This window comes from Gobio gobio (assembly GCF_949357685.1).
Source record: "Gobio gobio genome assembly, chromosome: 8".
Taxonomy (NCBI): Eukaryota; Metazoa; Chordata; class Actinopteri; order Cypriniformes; family Gobionidae; genus Gobio; species Gobio gobio.
Window position 1 is genome coordinate 15340451 of NC_137114.1, and position 17917 is coordinate 15358367.

Here is a 17917-nt window from a genome sequence, read left to right on the forward strand (position 1 = left end):
GACACAGTTGTGAGATATAAAGTCACAATTGTAATATTGTTAAAGTGACACTGCAAGATATTAACCCACACTGTGAAACATAAAGTTATATAGCGGCATTTACAAGCAATTACAAGTTTACCCAGTCTGATCTGCCGGCGATTTGATTTCGCCCTGCAACTCATTCTGGAAACCTGAACATTCATTTCTACTGCTTCTGTTACACTTTTGCGGGAACCAATCACAGACTGGCTTATCCACCTGGCACGCTATTGGCGGGTTTAACATGAAGACGGATAGAGAAGCGATGGGTCGTTGCCCGTTGATCACGCCTCTTGTGGTCTGATTGGTGGAAGGACTATCCAATTGAATCCAATTGAAGTCATTTGAATTATGCTCTTTGATCACGCCTCTTGTGCAGTAGCAAATAAAGAGCAGACTCCCCAGGCCAATGTTCATTGTTCAATCTTAAATTGAGCTGGGTCTGGTGATAGCCAGACAAACAAAAATCGGTAACACTTCACAATTCGGGTGCACTAATATGCATTAATTCATGCTTAACTAATGCGCAGATAATCATGAGTTAATTTATGACTCATGAAGAACTAAACCATTTATTAAAGGGTTAGTTCACCCAAAAAATAAAATTCTGTCATTAATTACTCACCCTCATGTCGTTCAACACCCGTAAGACCTCCGTTCATCTTCGGAACACAAATGAAGATATTTTAGTTGAAATCCGATGGCTCAGAAAGGCCTCCATTGGCAGCAATGTAATTTACACTCACAAGACCCATAAAAGGTACTAAAAGACGTCGTTAAAAGTCCATCTCACTATAGTGGTTCTACAATCATTTTATGAAGCGACGAGAATAGTTTTTGTGCGCAAACAAAAAAATGTAAATAGCGACTTTATTCAACTTTATTCTGGACCTCTGACGTGAACTCGTGAAACACCATGACGCACACACGAGAATAGAGCTGGCGTTCTGAGCTTTGTTTACAAGCAAAGAAAGACGCGCCGTATCCAAGCTGTTGAATTCTACATTGATTGTGCTTTAGGTCTTGGCGTAGTGCTCAAAATGGTGCTAAAGTGTGCATTTCATGGATGCCCGAACTGTGCTCGACGTCATATTCTCGCGCATGCGTCGTGGTGCTTCGTGAGTGCACGTCAGAGGCCCAGAATAAAGTTGAATAAAGTCGCTATTTTGATTTTTTGTTTGCGCACAAAAACTATTCTCGTCGCTTCATTAATTTTGCACGTCGTCAGTAGATCACGCGCAGAACTGTCAACTCCCATCGGCGCTTTTATGGAATTGCGCTCTCATGCTAATTTGCCCTGTTTAATAAATCTGGTCCATATTATTAACTAATAGTGTAAATTCGTGTGCTAATTACCACATTTGACAATAAATAGTCCCATTGCGAAATATAAAGTCACAATTGTGAGGTCTCAAGATATACGCCTCTCGTGTGATATTGCGTTTATACACGATGGCACAAGTGTGTAAATAAATAAGAAACAATAACAGTGTCTTAAAAAACCCTCTTTTGTGCAGAACTTCCTTCCGCCACGGATTCAAACCTCAAGTTGACAGTTTGACAGATGAGCCCAAACCTCTGTTACTTATTCTAAACCATCACTTTAGAATCATCGCTTCATTGAAGCTTATTGTATTAGAGTAGAGTATTATGAGAGAAAGAGGTCGACTAAACATCTGATATAGCATTCATTCTTCAGGTCGATGTCCATGTTATTATATACATTATAAAAAATCTGTTTGAATGTCCTTTGAGGAAAGCGATAGTTTTCATTAACTTTTGAAAGTTAAGGGGATCCCATGACAGCGCTAAAACAATTTCCCAATTGTCCTGACCAGAGACACACTCATAAAGACCGCCATATAATGGTGTAAAAGTGTAACACTGAAGTCAATTTCACAACCACTAACGGGATGCTTCTCAATGCCAAATACGGCGTATAATCTATATAAAATAATATTTATTGAACAACAATATTTAAATTAACAACAATAGCCATTTTAAAAGACAATAGGAAATAAACACAAGCAGACAATTCAGTCAAACGTACAAAAGCGGCGCTCCAGTACAGGATTCAAGGTAAATATAGCCTAAATATAAAGTTATGAAACTTAATTTTCCCCTTAACCAGTTCCAGTTTGCTCTGAAACAAGTAATAGATTAATAAGACTAAAAATTGCCCATTTACTTATCTGGTTTATCCACTATCTACATAAGAGACAGCGGCAAATTCCCAAAAGACTGGCTGAGATGGAGCTGTTCTCGAAAAGGGTACACAAAAATAAAGGTTCTTTGGCGGGGTGGATGGTTCAGGATACACAAACACTGAACAGCCGCTGACGGCCTGGAGCTCGCATCTGCGAAAACGTAGAGAGTCACATATTGGAGGTCTAAATAACTACATTCTCGCCTAAAAAACTCTTGAAGCCACATTCCGTGACACAACAACAGTAGCATTTGTAAAAAATATGGTGGATTTGCTCGACCGCCATGACAGTCGTTGTAAGTGGAGTGATACAAACAGAGAAACGTTTCTAATGCTGATACTGGGAGAATATCGCACGCCTCTCAGCCAATCAGATTCGAGAACCAGAAAGAACTGTTGTATAAAAAGTAACAATTATGAGAAATAGTCACAATTGCAAGATATAAACTCACTTTACAATACTGTATAGTCTTGTGAGATATGAAGTAACATTGCGACATATACATTTGTAATTATGAGATATAAAGTTACAATTGCATAATTACAGCTTCCATAATTGTGCTACATTATTGCAACTGAAAACGTCAGTTACAGGGCGTGTTTTTTGCTTTTTTCGTATATATGGGTGCCTTTGACAAAGCCCGAAACGGCCCAAAAGCATTCCTAACGTGATTTTACAGCATAACATACAGCATATGATGTTTGTTTCGGTCATTAGGTGTTGGCTCCGGCAGTTGAATGGTTGGATTATCTGAACTCCGTCCTTTCACCGCTAGAGTTGAACGACACAGAGCCTGTGGTGGTCTACGCCAAGGAATACATGCAACAAGTTTCGGAGCTTATCAACAAGACTGACCGCAGGTACGGCTGTCTCTATGGTTACAGCTAATCAGAGTTGAGGAAGTGGACGTCCCCTCTGAGAGCGTCTGTTTAGATTGTGTATCAGAACATTCAGTAATAATAACAGTCTCTCTCTTTCTCTCTCTCTTTCTTTCTGCCTCTCCGTCTAAGAATTGTAATGCAGTTATTCCTTTTTAGATCTTCTGTAACACTGTCTCTCACTCTACCTGTATAAATAAATGAATACACATGCAGCAATGGTCCTTTTTTTAGATATTAGGATGCACTCTTTCTCTTTCTTCTCCAGCCTTCTGAATAATTACATGATCTGGAATCTGGTGCAGAAAGGAGCGTCCAGTCTTGACCAGCGGTTTGAGAACGCTCAGGATAAGCTCCTGGAGAGCCTCTATGGCACTAAGAAGGTGTGTGTAGTTGGGGTGTGTATGAATGAATTAAAGAAATAGTTTGCGCAAACCTGTAAATTTGGTTGTCAGATATTCACTCGCCTTTGTGTTGTTCCAATTCCAAATTACATGTTTCATGCAACACAAAAATATGTTTTTTTCTATCTCCATGTGATGGAAGTGAATGGAGACTGGGATTGTCAAGCATTGAAAATGCCAAAAAATACACATCTAATGAAGTCATAAGATAAGCTTTATGTGATGAACAGATGGAAATTCAAGTCATTATTCACTGAAAATCTTGCTCTTTTTTCCCACACCTCTCAAATCTCATTTTAATTTGTGCATATTGAGTCAAACTTTCGGTGTGTTCTTCATCCTGAGCAATCATATGGATTCAGAAGACTTGAAATATGCTAGCTAGTGTCATATGGACTACTTTTATGATACTTGTATTGTATTTTTAGAGCTCAACAGCCCCAGTCCCCATTCACCTTCATTTTATGGATTTAAAAAAGTACTTATTATGGAAAGAATATACCTAAGTGTGAACGAAATGTAATATTGTAGAACATGTAATTGCATGTTATTTAAAGGAGGACTTTATTTGTACATCTTTATTTGTAATTTCATAATTATTTCTATCGTTTTTGAAATATACAGAATGTACTGGTGTCATGGGTTAAGTTCAGTTATGTTCATTCTTAGTTTAATTGAGTTCCCGCCTGTCTTCCGTCTCTATGGTCACACTTCATTATGAGTTTCGTTAGGTTCAGCTGTGTTTAATTATCACATTGTTATCTGCATTACACACACACACACACACACACACACACACACACACACACACACACACACACACACACACACACACACACACACACACACACACACACACACACACACACACACACACACACACACACACACACACACACACACACACACACACACACACACACACACACACACACACACACACACACACACACACACACACACAAGACCAGTCAATGACCATAAGAAAAGCAGCACTTTAAAGGGATAGTTCACCCAAAAATGAAAATTCTGTCATCATTTACTCAGAAGCTGTTCCAAGCCTCAATGAATTTCTTTGTTCTGCTGAAATATCTTCCTTTGTGTTCAGCAGAACAAAGAAATTCATACAGGTTTGGAACAACTTGAGGGTGATTAAATGATGACAGAATTTTCATTTTTGGCTAACTATCCCTTTAAATTGCTGCTTTTCTTATGGTCATTGTCTGGTCTCGTGTGTGTGTGTGTGTGTGTGTGTGTGTGTGTGTGTGTGTGTGTGTGTGTGTGTGTGTGTGTGTGTGTGTGTGTGTGTGTGTGTGTGTGTGTGTGTGTGTGTGTGTGTGTGTGTGGACTGGTAATCATCACGTTATGGGGACAAAATGTCCCCACAAAGATAGCAATATCCGAAATCCTCATCCTTGTGGGGACATTTTTAGGTCCCCATGAGGAAAACATCTTATAAATCAGACTAAGTGATGTTTTTTGAAAATGTAAAATTGCAGAATGTCTCCTGTGAGGGTTAGGTTTAGGGGCAGGGGCAGTGTAGGGGGATAGAATATACGGTATGTACGGTATAAAAACCATTACGCCTATGGAAAGTCCCCATAAAAGATGAAAACACTACATGTGTGTGTGTGTGTGTGTGTGTGTGTGTGTGTGTGTGTGTGTGTGTGTGTGTGTGTGTGTGTGTGTGTGTGTGTGTGTGTGTGTGTGTGTGTGTGTGTGTGTGTGTGTGTGTGTGTGTGTGTGTGTGTGTGTGTGTGTGTGTGTGTGTGTTGCTAAACCGGTCTCCTGGATTATTATCATTAAAACTTTGTGTTGGAATACTGTTGATCTTCTGCGTCTGTTTGCCAGCAACCATTTTTTACAACTGGCAAGCATTTATGGTTAATAAACTTAATCATTATCATAATCATAATCATATAAACATATACTTTAACATAATTTCTATTGAAACTTTTATGTCACGCATTCAAATAAATTTGTTATTACATATCTGTAATGATTAAGTTGTAATTTAGTATATGTTAAATAAATTAATTTAAATGTAATGTACTTTGTAATGTACTGTAGTATGACAGAAATGACAGCAAAATTTTATCTAAACAAATATTATAACTGTACTTTAAAGTAAACCTTTTAATTTGACATTATTGTCACGATCCATGTGTGTTTAGTCAAAGATTGTCTTATTATAGGGAGATAAGACGTGCGGCACCTCTCAGCCTATCGTGTAATGGCCAGTGTTGGGGAAAGTTACTTTTAAAAGTAATGCATTACAATATTGTGTTACTCCCTTAAAAAGTAACTAAATGCGTTACTTGGTTACTTTTTTAGAAAAGTCATGCGTTGCTTTCGCACTACTTTTTCTCACCTGGGCCAGGCTTGTATTTTTATAACAAAAAAGTAATATTTTTGGGCAAATGTAAAGGCCCTTTCACATCAAAAATGAAATAATAAGCTTCAGTCTGAAGGAAATGCAAATTCACGAATGTACAGTAGAGGGCGCAGCTCAAACAAACCTTTCAGCTGTGCAGGATTGCAGAATAGGATGCGGGAGAAGAAAGTTTACCACTTACTTCACCAATAAAAACTAAAAATTCTAATCTAAGTAATTTTTCTTATATATATTTAATTATTAGACGTTTGCATAGTATTCTGATTTACTGAATGAGATTAGTAAATGCCTGCTCACATTTAGTCTACAACTAAAATAACCATCATGTTTTCAGCCAACACCTTTTTTTAAGAGCTGTCAGTCAATAAATGGGAAAACAAAGTAACTTGCATTACTTACTTGAAAAAGTAACTAGTAAAAGTAATGCTTTACTTTACTAGTTACTTGAAAAAAGTAATCTGATTACATAACTCAAGTTAAAATGCGTTACCCCCAACACTGGTAATGGCAGTAACGTCAGTGCCCGCAGTGTCTGTTACAGTTTTCGTAATCAGTTTCTTGTGGATTATTAGTGCGCTGGTCTTGTGAATAAAAGTTCTATATTTGGTGTTATATCGCTAGTAAAGGTACAGTTGGACTGCATTGTTTATGGGTGCATTAAACCACATTTAAGAGTACACTTCATTGTAATCTAATAAATATTTAATTCATTAATTGTAGTTATTGTTTTACCTTCATTCATTAAAAAGTGTTATATCATCATCATCATTAGTCACACAGCAGTCATAAATCATTACAATACAAGACTAACCTGGCAGCAATAGAAATAATACTCATTAAACAACATACAATATAACACAATAATTAAATTATTAATTTTCTCTTTATTCATTAAAATACATAATATCAGCATCATATGCATGCAGTTATAATAGTCATTACCATTCAAGTCTTATCATAACTGGTAAAACCTGAACGCCAAAGAAAGGAAACATAGGTATTTTATACTTTCTTTAGACAATATATAATATCATTCAAGATTACAATGAAATACTATGGATATCGTTCCCAACAAACGTATTGTTTGGCATAAAACATGTTGAAGATGAGTGGACAGGAAGTCGATTCATTAAATGATAAGCTGTTTCTTCACAAAAGCGGTTTATTCTGTGAAGTGAAGCCTCTTCTCCTTTGACTTCCATTATTTAAATAAAAGCCCCTGGTCTCCTTTCCTGTGTACTGGCAGCCACAGCGTTAGCATTAGCCGTTACGTTTTTTTGGCTAATGGTTGCAGGCTTGTCATCTAGTGGCTTTTGTTTAGCTTCATTTTCATGGACTTTTAGTTTGTATTCCTCAGTTACCTGTTTCCTGTTGTTCCGTTTGTTTTCCCGCCAATCATTTGTTTCTATGGACGCTCAGTCAATCTGCTCACCTGTTTGCCCTTGGGCTCTTATCTTTCTATATTTAAGTTCTTCTCTGTTTCCATTTGAGTTGTGCGGTTGCCTATTGTTGCGTCTACACACTATTTCGTTGCCGCCTTCGTACCACAGTTTATTTAATAAATAGCCTACCTTTGTTTTAGAACCTTTTGAATCTTTATCATCATCTGGAATAAAGTGTGACAATTATTAGAAAGTGTGTTAAGAAACATAGTCATAAAAATGGAATCTCTTTAAGTACACTTGAGTTACCTTTTGCCATTACTATTTTATTATCTGTAAGTTAACTACAGTTTTTTTTTAAATACACTCTCAGAAAAAAAGGTACAAAAGCTGCCATTGGGACGGTACCTTTTCATAAGGTTACTAAACGGTGTATATTGGTAAATGGTAAATTAAAAAAAAGACTGCATTTATATAACGCTTTTAACAGACCTACGGCCATCCAAAAAGCTTTACATTTGCCTCACATTCACCCACCGACGGCGGTGTCAGCCATGCAAGGCGCCATCCAGCTCGTCGGGAGCAGCTGGGGTTAGGTGTCTTGCTCATGGACACCTCGGCACTTGGTCAGGTGGAACCGGGGATCGAACCACCAACCTTCCGGTTTGTAGACAACCTACATGAACCACTGAGCCACTGCCGCCCCTTTTTGAAAAGGTACAGCTTTTGTACCTTTTTCCCTGAGAGTGTCCGTTTAAGATTTGACGTACGCTACAAGTACACATTTAAGCACACTTCTTTTTCATGACAAAAAAATCTGAACTTTTCTTGAAATATGTGCGATTGTGTGATTTGTTTAGTTGGAGCATGTTTAATATTTTGTGATTTTATGACTGCTTGTTTCAGGTTGCCAGATAAGTTAATGTGTATGTAATTTGTCAATATGTCTGTTTTTTTGTTCAGTCCTGTACCCCACGCTGGCAGACGTGTATTGGGAACACAGATGACACTCTTGGTTTTGCATTGGGTGCTCTTTTCGTCAAAGCCACTTTCGACAAACAGAGCAAAGAAATAGTGAGTTACTCAAAGCCACTGTGAGACTAAAACCTACTGTATACGTGTTTGACAATGCATGGCCTCATTCTTCATTTAAAATCTCATTGTTGATGCGTGTTTGCCACCATGTGGCAGCAATGTGAATTACACAGTTCACAACCTCATCTTTTCTGTCCAAATGAAGGCGGAGGGGATGATCAATGAAATCCGCTCAGCTTTCAAAAACGCGCTAGATGATTTGCGCTGGATGGATGAACAGACCCGACAAGCTGCCAAGGACAAGGTGAGAGAGAATGAGAATTATAGAGACAGCAGCATGACTGGATAACCAAAACTTGCAGATTTGTCTGGGATTCAAGACCGCAAAAGCAGCTTAACTGTAAACACTTTGCATTGCTTGCCAAGAAATCAGGATAAAGTGTCTTCTCTGGATCTAGGCGGATGCCATCTACGACATGATCGGATTTCCAGACTTCATTCTGGACTCCAAAGAGCTTGATGATGTGTATGACGGGGTGAGTCAGCAAACAGCTTTTGTTTACATCTGTAGAATCATCAAACTTTATTTCCAGGATTAAATGATTTTCAATGCGTCTCAAATTTAGCGGTGTAGTTGTGTTTCAATGGGCTTTTTTTCAGTTGTGCTTTCTTTTCTCTCCATTCTGTCACCTGATGGAGTTTTGGTTCCTTGCCACCGTCGCCTTTGGCTCTGGCTTGCTCAGTTGGGGACACTAAATATTCAACTATATTACTGATCAGCTCATTTCAATTATTATAAATTCATAATTAAGAGATAAAATGTTGAAAATATGATTTTAAATGTCCTCATTATTAGATTAAAAGTCAAAAATATGACATGCTAAGTCATTGTGAGGTGAACAGTTGAAATTAGGACTTTAAAAATTCTGAGATAAATGGATTTAAAGTCAAAATCATGACTTAAAAATCTATTTAATTATGATTAAAAATCCTAAGTATGAGATAAAAAGCTGAAATTAGATTTTAAAAAAAGTCTAAATTATGACCAAAACACACACTAAGACATTTAAGAGATGAAATCATTCTTGTTTTTTGTTTTTTAAATGCTCTTTAAATTTTTTGAATCACACTTATAATAATAATATTTACATTATTGTTTTCATTTCGTGCAATATATTTTTTGACATGAATTTTGAAATCCGTTTTCTACAACAGAAATGAATCAATCAAAAACTTACTTTAGCTTTTCATCTAAAACAAAATTAATTTCCTATCATCACTGTAATAAAGAAATACAGGTGACTTTACTTGACTTGTATAGTCAAAGAATATGTCTTAAATATATGCATGCATGTGTGTGTATTTATATATACACAGTGCACACACATATACTATGTAAACACAAACTTTTATTTTGGATGCGATTCATCGTTTGACAGCACTTAATAATATTATTAGATTTTGATTTATTAAGTACTTTATTTAATTTATTAATCCTGAATATCCCAGCTAACAGGCAATGTGATGTTTTGCCTGTAGTACGAGGTTACAGAAGACAACTTCTTCCAGAATATGATCAACTTCTATAACTTCTCAGCACGAGTGATGGCAGACCAGCTCCGCAAGCCACCAAACAGAGACCAGTGAGTTCAACAGTGTGTGTTAGGAGTGAAAAATCCCAGGCATCCTGTACAACGGTGGATGATTTGTGATTGCGCTATCTTTCCATCTCTAGATGGAGTATGACTCCACCCACGGTGAACGCTTACTACATGCCAACCAAGAATGGAATCGTCTTCCCCGCTGGCATCTTACAGGCCCCGTTCTACGCCCACGATCACCCCAAGTGAGCAGACACGGCTGAAATAGTTACCATGTTGCTAAAAAAACCTCCTGAGTTTGTAACAACTATGATGTTTTGGTGTGTCTCACAGAGCTTTAAACTTCGGTGGTATTGGAGTGGTCATGGGACACGAGTTAACGCATGCATTTGATGACCAAGGTTAGTACACTGGGGGTCATTTCATATGTTTTTGTCTTTCCCTGATTCCCAAAAATATTATTAGAAAAGATAGAAAAAAAGTTTTTTCATTACCATTCTCGACGTTCTCTCTGTTGTCCTCGGTTTTCCTTTTTAAAAAAAAGAAGCACATTTTAGCATACTATTGAAAATAGTATTTATTATGGAAAAATATACTTTAAAAGAATAAAGTGTGAACTGAATGTAATGATTTTGAACTTAACTTCTATGAACTTAACTTCTAAAGTTTAATAAATCACTTCTATTGTCTTGAAATATGTGACCCTGGAGCACAAAACCAGTCATAAGTCTCAATAGCCAACAATACATTGTACGGGTCAAAATTATAAATTTTTCTTTTTTGCCAAAAATCATTAGGATATGAAGTAAAAATCATGTTTCATGAAGATATTTTGTACATTTCCTACCGTAAATATATATATAAAATGTATTATTGTTAATATACATTTTAACTAAGGACTTCACAACTTTAAAGGCGATTTTATTTTAGATATAGATTTATATGCACCCTCAGATTCCAGATTTTCAAATAATTGTATCTTGTACTATTGTCCTATCCTAACCATATATCAATAGAGAGCTTATTTATCCAACTTTCAGATTATGTATAAATGTCAATTTTTTTAAAAATTTTACCCTTATGACTGGTTTTGTGGTCCAGGGTCACATATAGTTAATGTTTACTGTGGAATGTACTGACAATCTTTCGTGGTAAATTAAAATATACTTTAATGTCATTTTTATTGAAACTTAAACTTAAATCTTAAACTTCATCATTACAAAAAGATTCAAATACATTAACTTAAATGTTATACTGAATAACACATCACAGTTAAAATTATAATTAAGTATACGGTTACACTTTATTTTAAGGTGTCTTTTTCACAGTGTAATTATATATTTAAGTACTGAGTAATAATAATTAACTTCATGTACTTACTATAGGGTTAGGGTAGTATTAGGATTTTGTTGAAGGTTACTTGCATGTAATTATGCAAAAATTACTGTTATTACTATATAAGTACATGCAACTAACCAGGACACTGTAAAATCAAGTGTTATCTTAAGTAATTCACATGTGCTTTAGTATGTTAGTCAACACATCAAAATAAGTGCTCTTTAAAGAATAAAAAAAGATTTTCAGTATTTTACAGGAAAACTTTTAATTTGACATAATTACAAAGTGCACTTTTTGAAAAGAATGAAACTTCTGTGAAAGTTTACTCTTTTAAGTACACTTAAAGTGAGCTTTTATTTCATTAATATAATATAATCGGCATTAGCCTGACCCACATCAAGATGTTGGGTCTGGGAACACACCATTGGCAGGGCTCAATCCGAGGGGCGAGATAAACGGTTGTCTTTCAAATTCCCTCTGCACACAATAGGATAGAGCTACAACCAACCAGAGCAACGAAGAAGGTGAAGCGGAGCGAGTTGATAGATTAAACTTTCGCCGTATCCGGTCGGCAAAACTCTGATCACATCTTCCTTTCTTAAGAATGACTTCAGTGCCGTTCTTTGTTCTTTTCTCAAAGAAAAGCTTAACTCCAAGTCTTCCAGAGTCGCGGCCAAAGCCGAATCGAAAGACCGCTGTTCGCCAGCTTCTTTGTTTTCAAGTAGCATGTGGATCCGCCGCAACTCTGCCGTCATTATGTTAAGCCCGCCCACCGACTCTATACACGATGTGATTGGCCTGACCAGAGTTTGTTTTTTCCAGCTCGCAAGCCAACGGAGAGTTGCTAGACGCCCTGATGCAAATTAGATTTGCTGCCGCTAGGGTTCGTCTAGATTTCTAGGCTATAATCGGCATGTAAAGTTGTCAAAATATACACATTTAAGATTTGAAGTTCACTACAAGTCCACTTTCAATGCAGTGAAGAGCACTTTTTTCCCACAGGTTTCCTTTGCAAAGCCTGCTTTAAGTTTTGTCAGGTTAACGCTTAATTTCAACTCTGAACGTTGCAATACATTTTTTACAGTACATCAATACAATTCAATATTTCATTACATAGCCCCTTTAACGCTTAATTGTATTACACAGGCAGAGAGTATGACAAAGATGGAAACCTTCGACCGTGGTGGCAGAACTCCTCGGTGGAGGCGTTTAAGAACCGCACCGAGTGTATGGTCGATCAGTACACTCAGTACACCATCAATGGAGAGCACATTAATGGAAAACAGACGCTGGGAGAAAACATAGCAGACAATGGTGGCCTGAAGGCAGCCTATCACGTAGGTTACATTCAGTGTTGGGTGTAATGCATTACTAAATAATGAATTACTGTAACTGAATTACGTTTCCTTTGAAGTAAGGGATTACTCTTAATTTCATTCCAGTTACTTCTGATGATGGGACCCACAAATTAAAATTCTGCCATCATTTACTCACCTTCAAGTTGTTCCAAACCCGTATGAATTTCTTTGTTCTGCTGAACACAAAGGAAGATATTTGGAAGAACTAGTACATATACAACAAGGGCTACATTTTTGGAAAATAAAGCTAACATTAAGCCTGTATTCTAATCAGCCCTGCAAACTCTCTTTCCAAAATACCCAGTATTTGTATGGGCACTCAACTATTTTTTTATAATAATTTAATAATTTAAACGACAGGCCTAAGAATTTCCATTCCCTTTAAGAGTGGATGGTCATTTAGAGCCTTATAAAGCCATTTAAGAAGTAAGTTACATTTTATTAAAACATCCCATAGAAATGTTTCTTTTATGAAGATTATGTAGTTCACGAAGCTCCCCCTTCTGGTGATGGATATAAATCACTAGACATGTTTCTTTCCAAGCTAATGCAAATGTTGCCTTTAAATTGAATAAAGGCAAATAGCTGATTCTGAGATCTTTGTTTTGACAGGCGTACAGGTCATGGGTGCAGAAGAACGGCGAGGAGAAGAGACTCCCAGCTGTCAATCTGACAAACGACCAGCTCTTCTTCGTAGGTTTTGCACAGGTATGAGAAGACACACATAAAGAGAAGCAAAGTATGCAAAAATAATAACAAGTATAACTTAAAACATCTGTTCACTGTGTAACTGGTAAACACGCTGTGCCTCACCAATACAGGCCAAATATTAAACTTATTTTACATGTGGTGACAGAACAAGTAATGAATTTGCTGAATAAAATAACACTTTTTTTTTTTTTTTGAACAATAAAATAACACTTTCTACAATAAGGATCTATAAATTAACACTAGTCAATGCTTTAGGTATCATGGTCTAACAATTTTTTAAAAATGGTGAATTTCGCCAATTTCTAAATACTGGTAAATGTTCAAATGTAATATTATAGAATAATATGGAATACATTATGTTATTTCTGTAATATAAAAAATATATATGTTAATGTATTACTATATGTAGAAATTCATATTGTTTTGATATATCTTAACAAAATGAATGTTGGTAAATGTTCATATATGTAAGTATGACGTTATAAATTATAACTAACATTTACATGTCAGGCATAATAACATAGGTTAACATTTGTTATAAATACATTAGTTACCACGAACTAACACTAAAAAAACTTGTAAACCATGAATTAATGTTAATATCAACATTAACTAATACATTATTAAAATCAACACTCTAAAAAATGCTGGGTTAAAAACAACCCAAGTTGGGTTGAAAATGGACTAACCCAGCAATTGGGTTGTTTTAAGCAAACATTTAACCCAATCGTTGGGTTAAAATGACCTATTCACTGGGTTAAAACAACCCAATTGCTGGTTTAGTCCATTTTCAACCCAACTTGGGTTGTTTTTAACCCAGCATTTTTTAGAGTGAAAAGTTGGATCTGTTAATATTATTTAATGGACCTGACATGAACTAATGAACAATTATATTTATATTAACTAACAAAAACAAAGATTTAATAAAACTGTAGCAAATGTCTTCCTCATTGCCAGTTAGGTAATGCGTTAACTTGCATTGTAAAGTGTTACTATTATAATGCTAGAATATTGGTATATAATATGAACTTTTAAAGGGAATGGGAATGCTATAAATCATAAACAACCTTAAAGGGTTAGTTCACCCAAAAATGAAAATTCTGTCATTAATTACTTACCCTCATGTCGTTCAACACCCGTCAGACCTCCGTTCATCTTCGCAACAGAAATGAAGATATTTTAGTTGAAATCTGATGGCTCTGAAAGGCCTCCATTGGCACAATGTACTTTACACTCTCAAGACCCTTAAAAGGTACTAAAGACGTCGTTACAAAGTCCATCTCACTACAGTGGTTCTACAATAACGTTATGAATCTGCGAGAATAGTTTTGTGCGCAAAAAAAACCTAAATAACGACTTATATAGTGATGACCGATTTCAAAACAATGCATCATGAAGCTTCGAAGCGTTATGAATCAGCGAGTCGAATCATGATTCGAATCGTGTGTCAAACCGCCAAACTGCTGAAATTACGTGACTTTGGCGATTCAAACCGCTGAATCGATACACTGATTCATAACGCTTCGAAGCTTCATGATGCATTGTTTTGAAATCGGTCATCACTATATAAGTCGTTATTTAGGATTTTTTAGTGCACAAAAACTATTCTCGTCACTCCATAAAGTTATTGTAGGACCACTGTAGTGAGATGGACTTTGTAACGACGTCTTTAGTACCTTTTAAGGGTCTTGAGAGTGTAAAGTGCCATTGTGTCAATGGAGGCCTTTCAGAGCCATCAGATTTCAACTAAAATATCTTCATTTGTGTTCTGAAGATGAACGGAGGTCTGACGGGTGTTGAACGACATGAGGGTACGTAATTAATGACAGAATTTTAATTTTTGGGTGAACTAACCCTTTAAGTGTTACCAATATTTTTTACACAATAACCGTTTTTTTTTTTAAGTATTCACACTGTAGCACAGCCTCTTTCGCCTTACAGCAACAATAAAAACAATACAAACCACAGCAATGATTGTGAACGCATTCCTTTGGCTCTTCTCCTCAGGTCTGGTGCTCTGTCCGAACGCCAGAAAGCGCTCACGAGGGCCTGATGACGGACCCTCACAGCCCACCCAAATTCCGCGTCATCGGCACCCTGTCCAACTCGCCCGAATTCACAGAGCATTTCCAGTGTCCGCTGGGCTCTCTCATGAACTCAGGCCACCGCTGTGAGGTGTGGTAGGACTGGCACCCACAAGACACCAGCTTGCTTACACAGACCAGCCTGGCCAAAAAGATTACGCTGAACGGACAGTTTTGGCTTTTTCTCAAGCACTGTTTTTTATTTATGTGCTAAAGTCATTTGAGGAGTCGGGCCGAATGCAGGAGGATGAGGCGAGTGCCTGCCAACGTTGATGTTCTCCAGTGTTTGAATCGACCGATATCAAATTTTCCTCTGCCGCCACATCAGCCCACGCGGGCTTGCTTTATTTATTTGTTCGCTGAACTCGAGGGTCTTTAACGGGCCCCGTCCAACGCTTACATGTGTGTTTCTGTGCTTCATACCCTGATTTCTCGTCTTCTGATATGGAAGATATGACCACTGTGACGCCACTGGGACCGTCTCTCCGTGACCTCGCAGGAAATGTTTGGCTCCATCTGTGATGACTTCACAGGAAGATTCACGTTCTCACGGTGACTTCACAGGAAGTGCTGAACGACATCTGTGACCCCCCACGGGAAAGGAAGAAAGCCTATTTCCCAATTGCGATTTCATAGAATGACAGGGAGAGCCACTGTTTGTTCATCCCACCTGTGTATCATGTTCTGATCTTGACAAAGTTGAAATGAAATGTTCATTTTAAACTGCTCTTTGCCAAAGAACAATTTTAGTTTTGTTCCTTGTGTAAGTGAAAGTGGAAATTTGCACTGCTTCGACCTTCAGTAATTCCATTCCAGTGTAACTCCAGTGTGTTTGCCTAAAGACATTTACTTGTATGTGAACGCTGTGTTTCCGTGTCAGTGTGCCTGTAAAGGGACGTCTCCATGTGGTTTGAACTTTGTCAAGTCTGCTGAAATGCTCACGTTACGCTCTCAAAACCACTAAAAGGGTGAATCTCACCAATCTTCGAGTCATATTTTAACCCCCAAATCAATGATTCTTTGGAATATTTGCATTAAAATGTCTATTTTTAGAACTATTTCGACAAATTAACACATTATTCCTCAAATTCCTTACAGTTCATAAGATTATACTATGTAAATAATGTTCCAGTAAACAAATTCTGTAATACAATAACTTTTTTGAAATCAACATATATTAGAGGTTGTACAACCTCTATAAAAAATATAAATTAATTTACTTATTAATTATTATAAAATTCAATTATATGTATACATTACCGTTTAAAAGTGTGGGATGCATTAAAAGGATTAGAAATGGCTTACATTTAAAAAAAAAAATGTTATTTTGACCTTTCTAGAATCCTGAAGAAAATGTATCAAGGTTTCCACAATAATATTAAGCAGCACAACTGTTTTCAACATTGATAATAATAAGAAATCAGCATATTATAATATTTTTTGAAGGATCATGTGACACTGAAGACTGGAGTAATGATGCTGAAAATTCAGCTTTGCCATCACAGGAATAAATTACATTTTCAAATATATATATATTAAATGAGAAAACAGTCCTCATAAATTGTAATATTTCACAATATTACTGATTTTACTGTATTTTTGATTAAATAAAAGCATTCTTGGTGCACTGTAAAAAATTATAGGATCAATAAGTTATGACAACATATGTTTTTAAAAATCAAAATAAGTTAAGCAATTTCAACTTTTTAATTTAAGTTATACAAGATTCAACTCAAAATTGTAAGTCAGTTGAATGTAAATTGTAATATAGAGAGTTGAAATGAACTTGTACACTGTAAAAAAATTTTGTTGGTTTAACTTAAAAAAATAAGTAACCTGGTTGCCTTAATTTTTAGTTCATTGAAATTAAAAATTTGAGTTAATACAATGAAGGTAATTGGTTTAATAAATAGAAACGCAAAATATTATTGAATCTGAACCACATAAATAAATAAAAAATGAAAATAGCACAATTTGGCATGTTTCACTGCATTATTACAAATTAAACACACAATTATGCAATATGCTTACAAAATATTTTAATAATATTTGAATAAAGGAGTGATGTTGATTCTCAAATGTTCATTGTATCAACTCAAATTTTTAATTTCAATTAACTCAAAATTTTAAGGCAACCAGGTAACTTACCTTTTAAATATTTTTTTTTACAGTGTGAGCATAAAGAGATTTATTTCAAAAAACATAAACAAATGTTACCAATCCAATTTGTTTTACATGGTGACATGAATTTTTTTTTCTTTTCCATTACAATGCGATTTGTGGGCTAAATATTAGAAAAATAACGTCGCAATGCAAGAAATCTTAATAACAGGCTTAATTTCCTATCATGTTTAGTTGAAATATGACATACTCTTGACATGTTTCTTGAGATTCACCCATCTGCTAAACCATCTGCTAAACTTCCCAGCATGCCTAAAGTGTTTCAGAGAGTTGTCTTTGTATGTGTAGAGTGATTAAATTACTCATTTCAGGTTGCATTGCT

General features: G+C 36.1%; 1 protein-coding gene across 5 annotated transcripts in view; it reads left to right on the plus strand.

Moving 5' to 3' along the window:
* Positions 1–15659, plus strand: part of ece2b (endothelin converting enzyme 2b) — a 96102-nt gene extending 80443 nt beyond the window's left edge. For all 5 annotated transcript variants that reach the window (XM_079824533.1, XM_079824537.1, XM_079824535.1 and 2 more), the window contains 11 exons: positions 2946–3088; positions 3375–3489; positions 8251–8361; positions 8528–8626; positions 8781–8858; positions 9862–9965; positions 10058–10168; positions 10257–10324; positions 12408–12598; positions 13232–13327; positions 15338–15659. In XM_079824533.1, the coding sequence (XP_079680659.1) occupies positions 2946–3088; positions 3375–3489; positions 8251–8361; positions 8528–8626; positions 8781–8858; positions 9862–9965; positions 10058–10168; positions 10257–10324; positions 12408–12598; positions 13232–13327; positions 15338–15514 (1293 nt within the window). In that variant the 3' untranslated portion in view covers positions 15515–15659. The remainder of the gene's footprint in view (positions 1–2945; positions 3089–3374; positions 3490–8250; positions 8362–8527; positions 8627–8780; positions 8859–9861; positions 9966–10057; positions 10169–10256; positions 10325–12407; positions 12599–13231; positions 13328–15337) is intronic.
* Positions 15660–17917: the final 2258 nt, after the last annotated feature.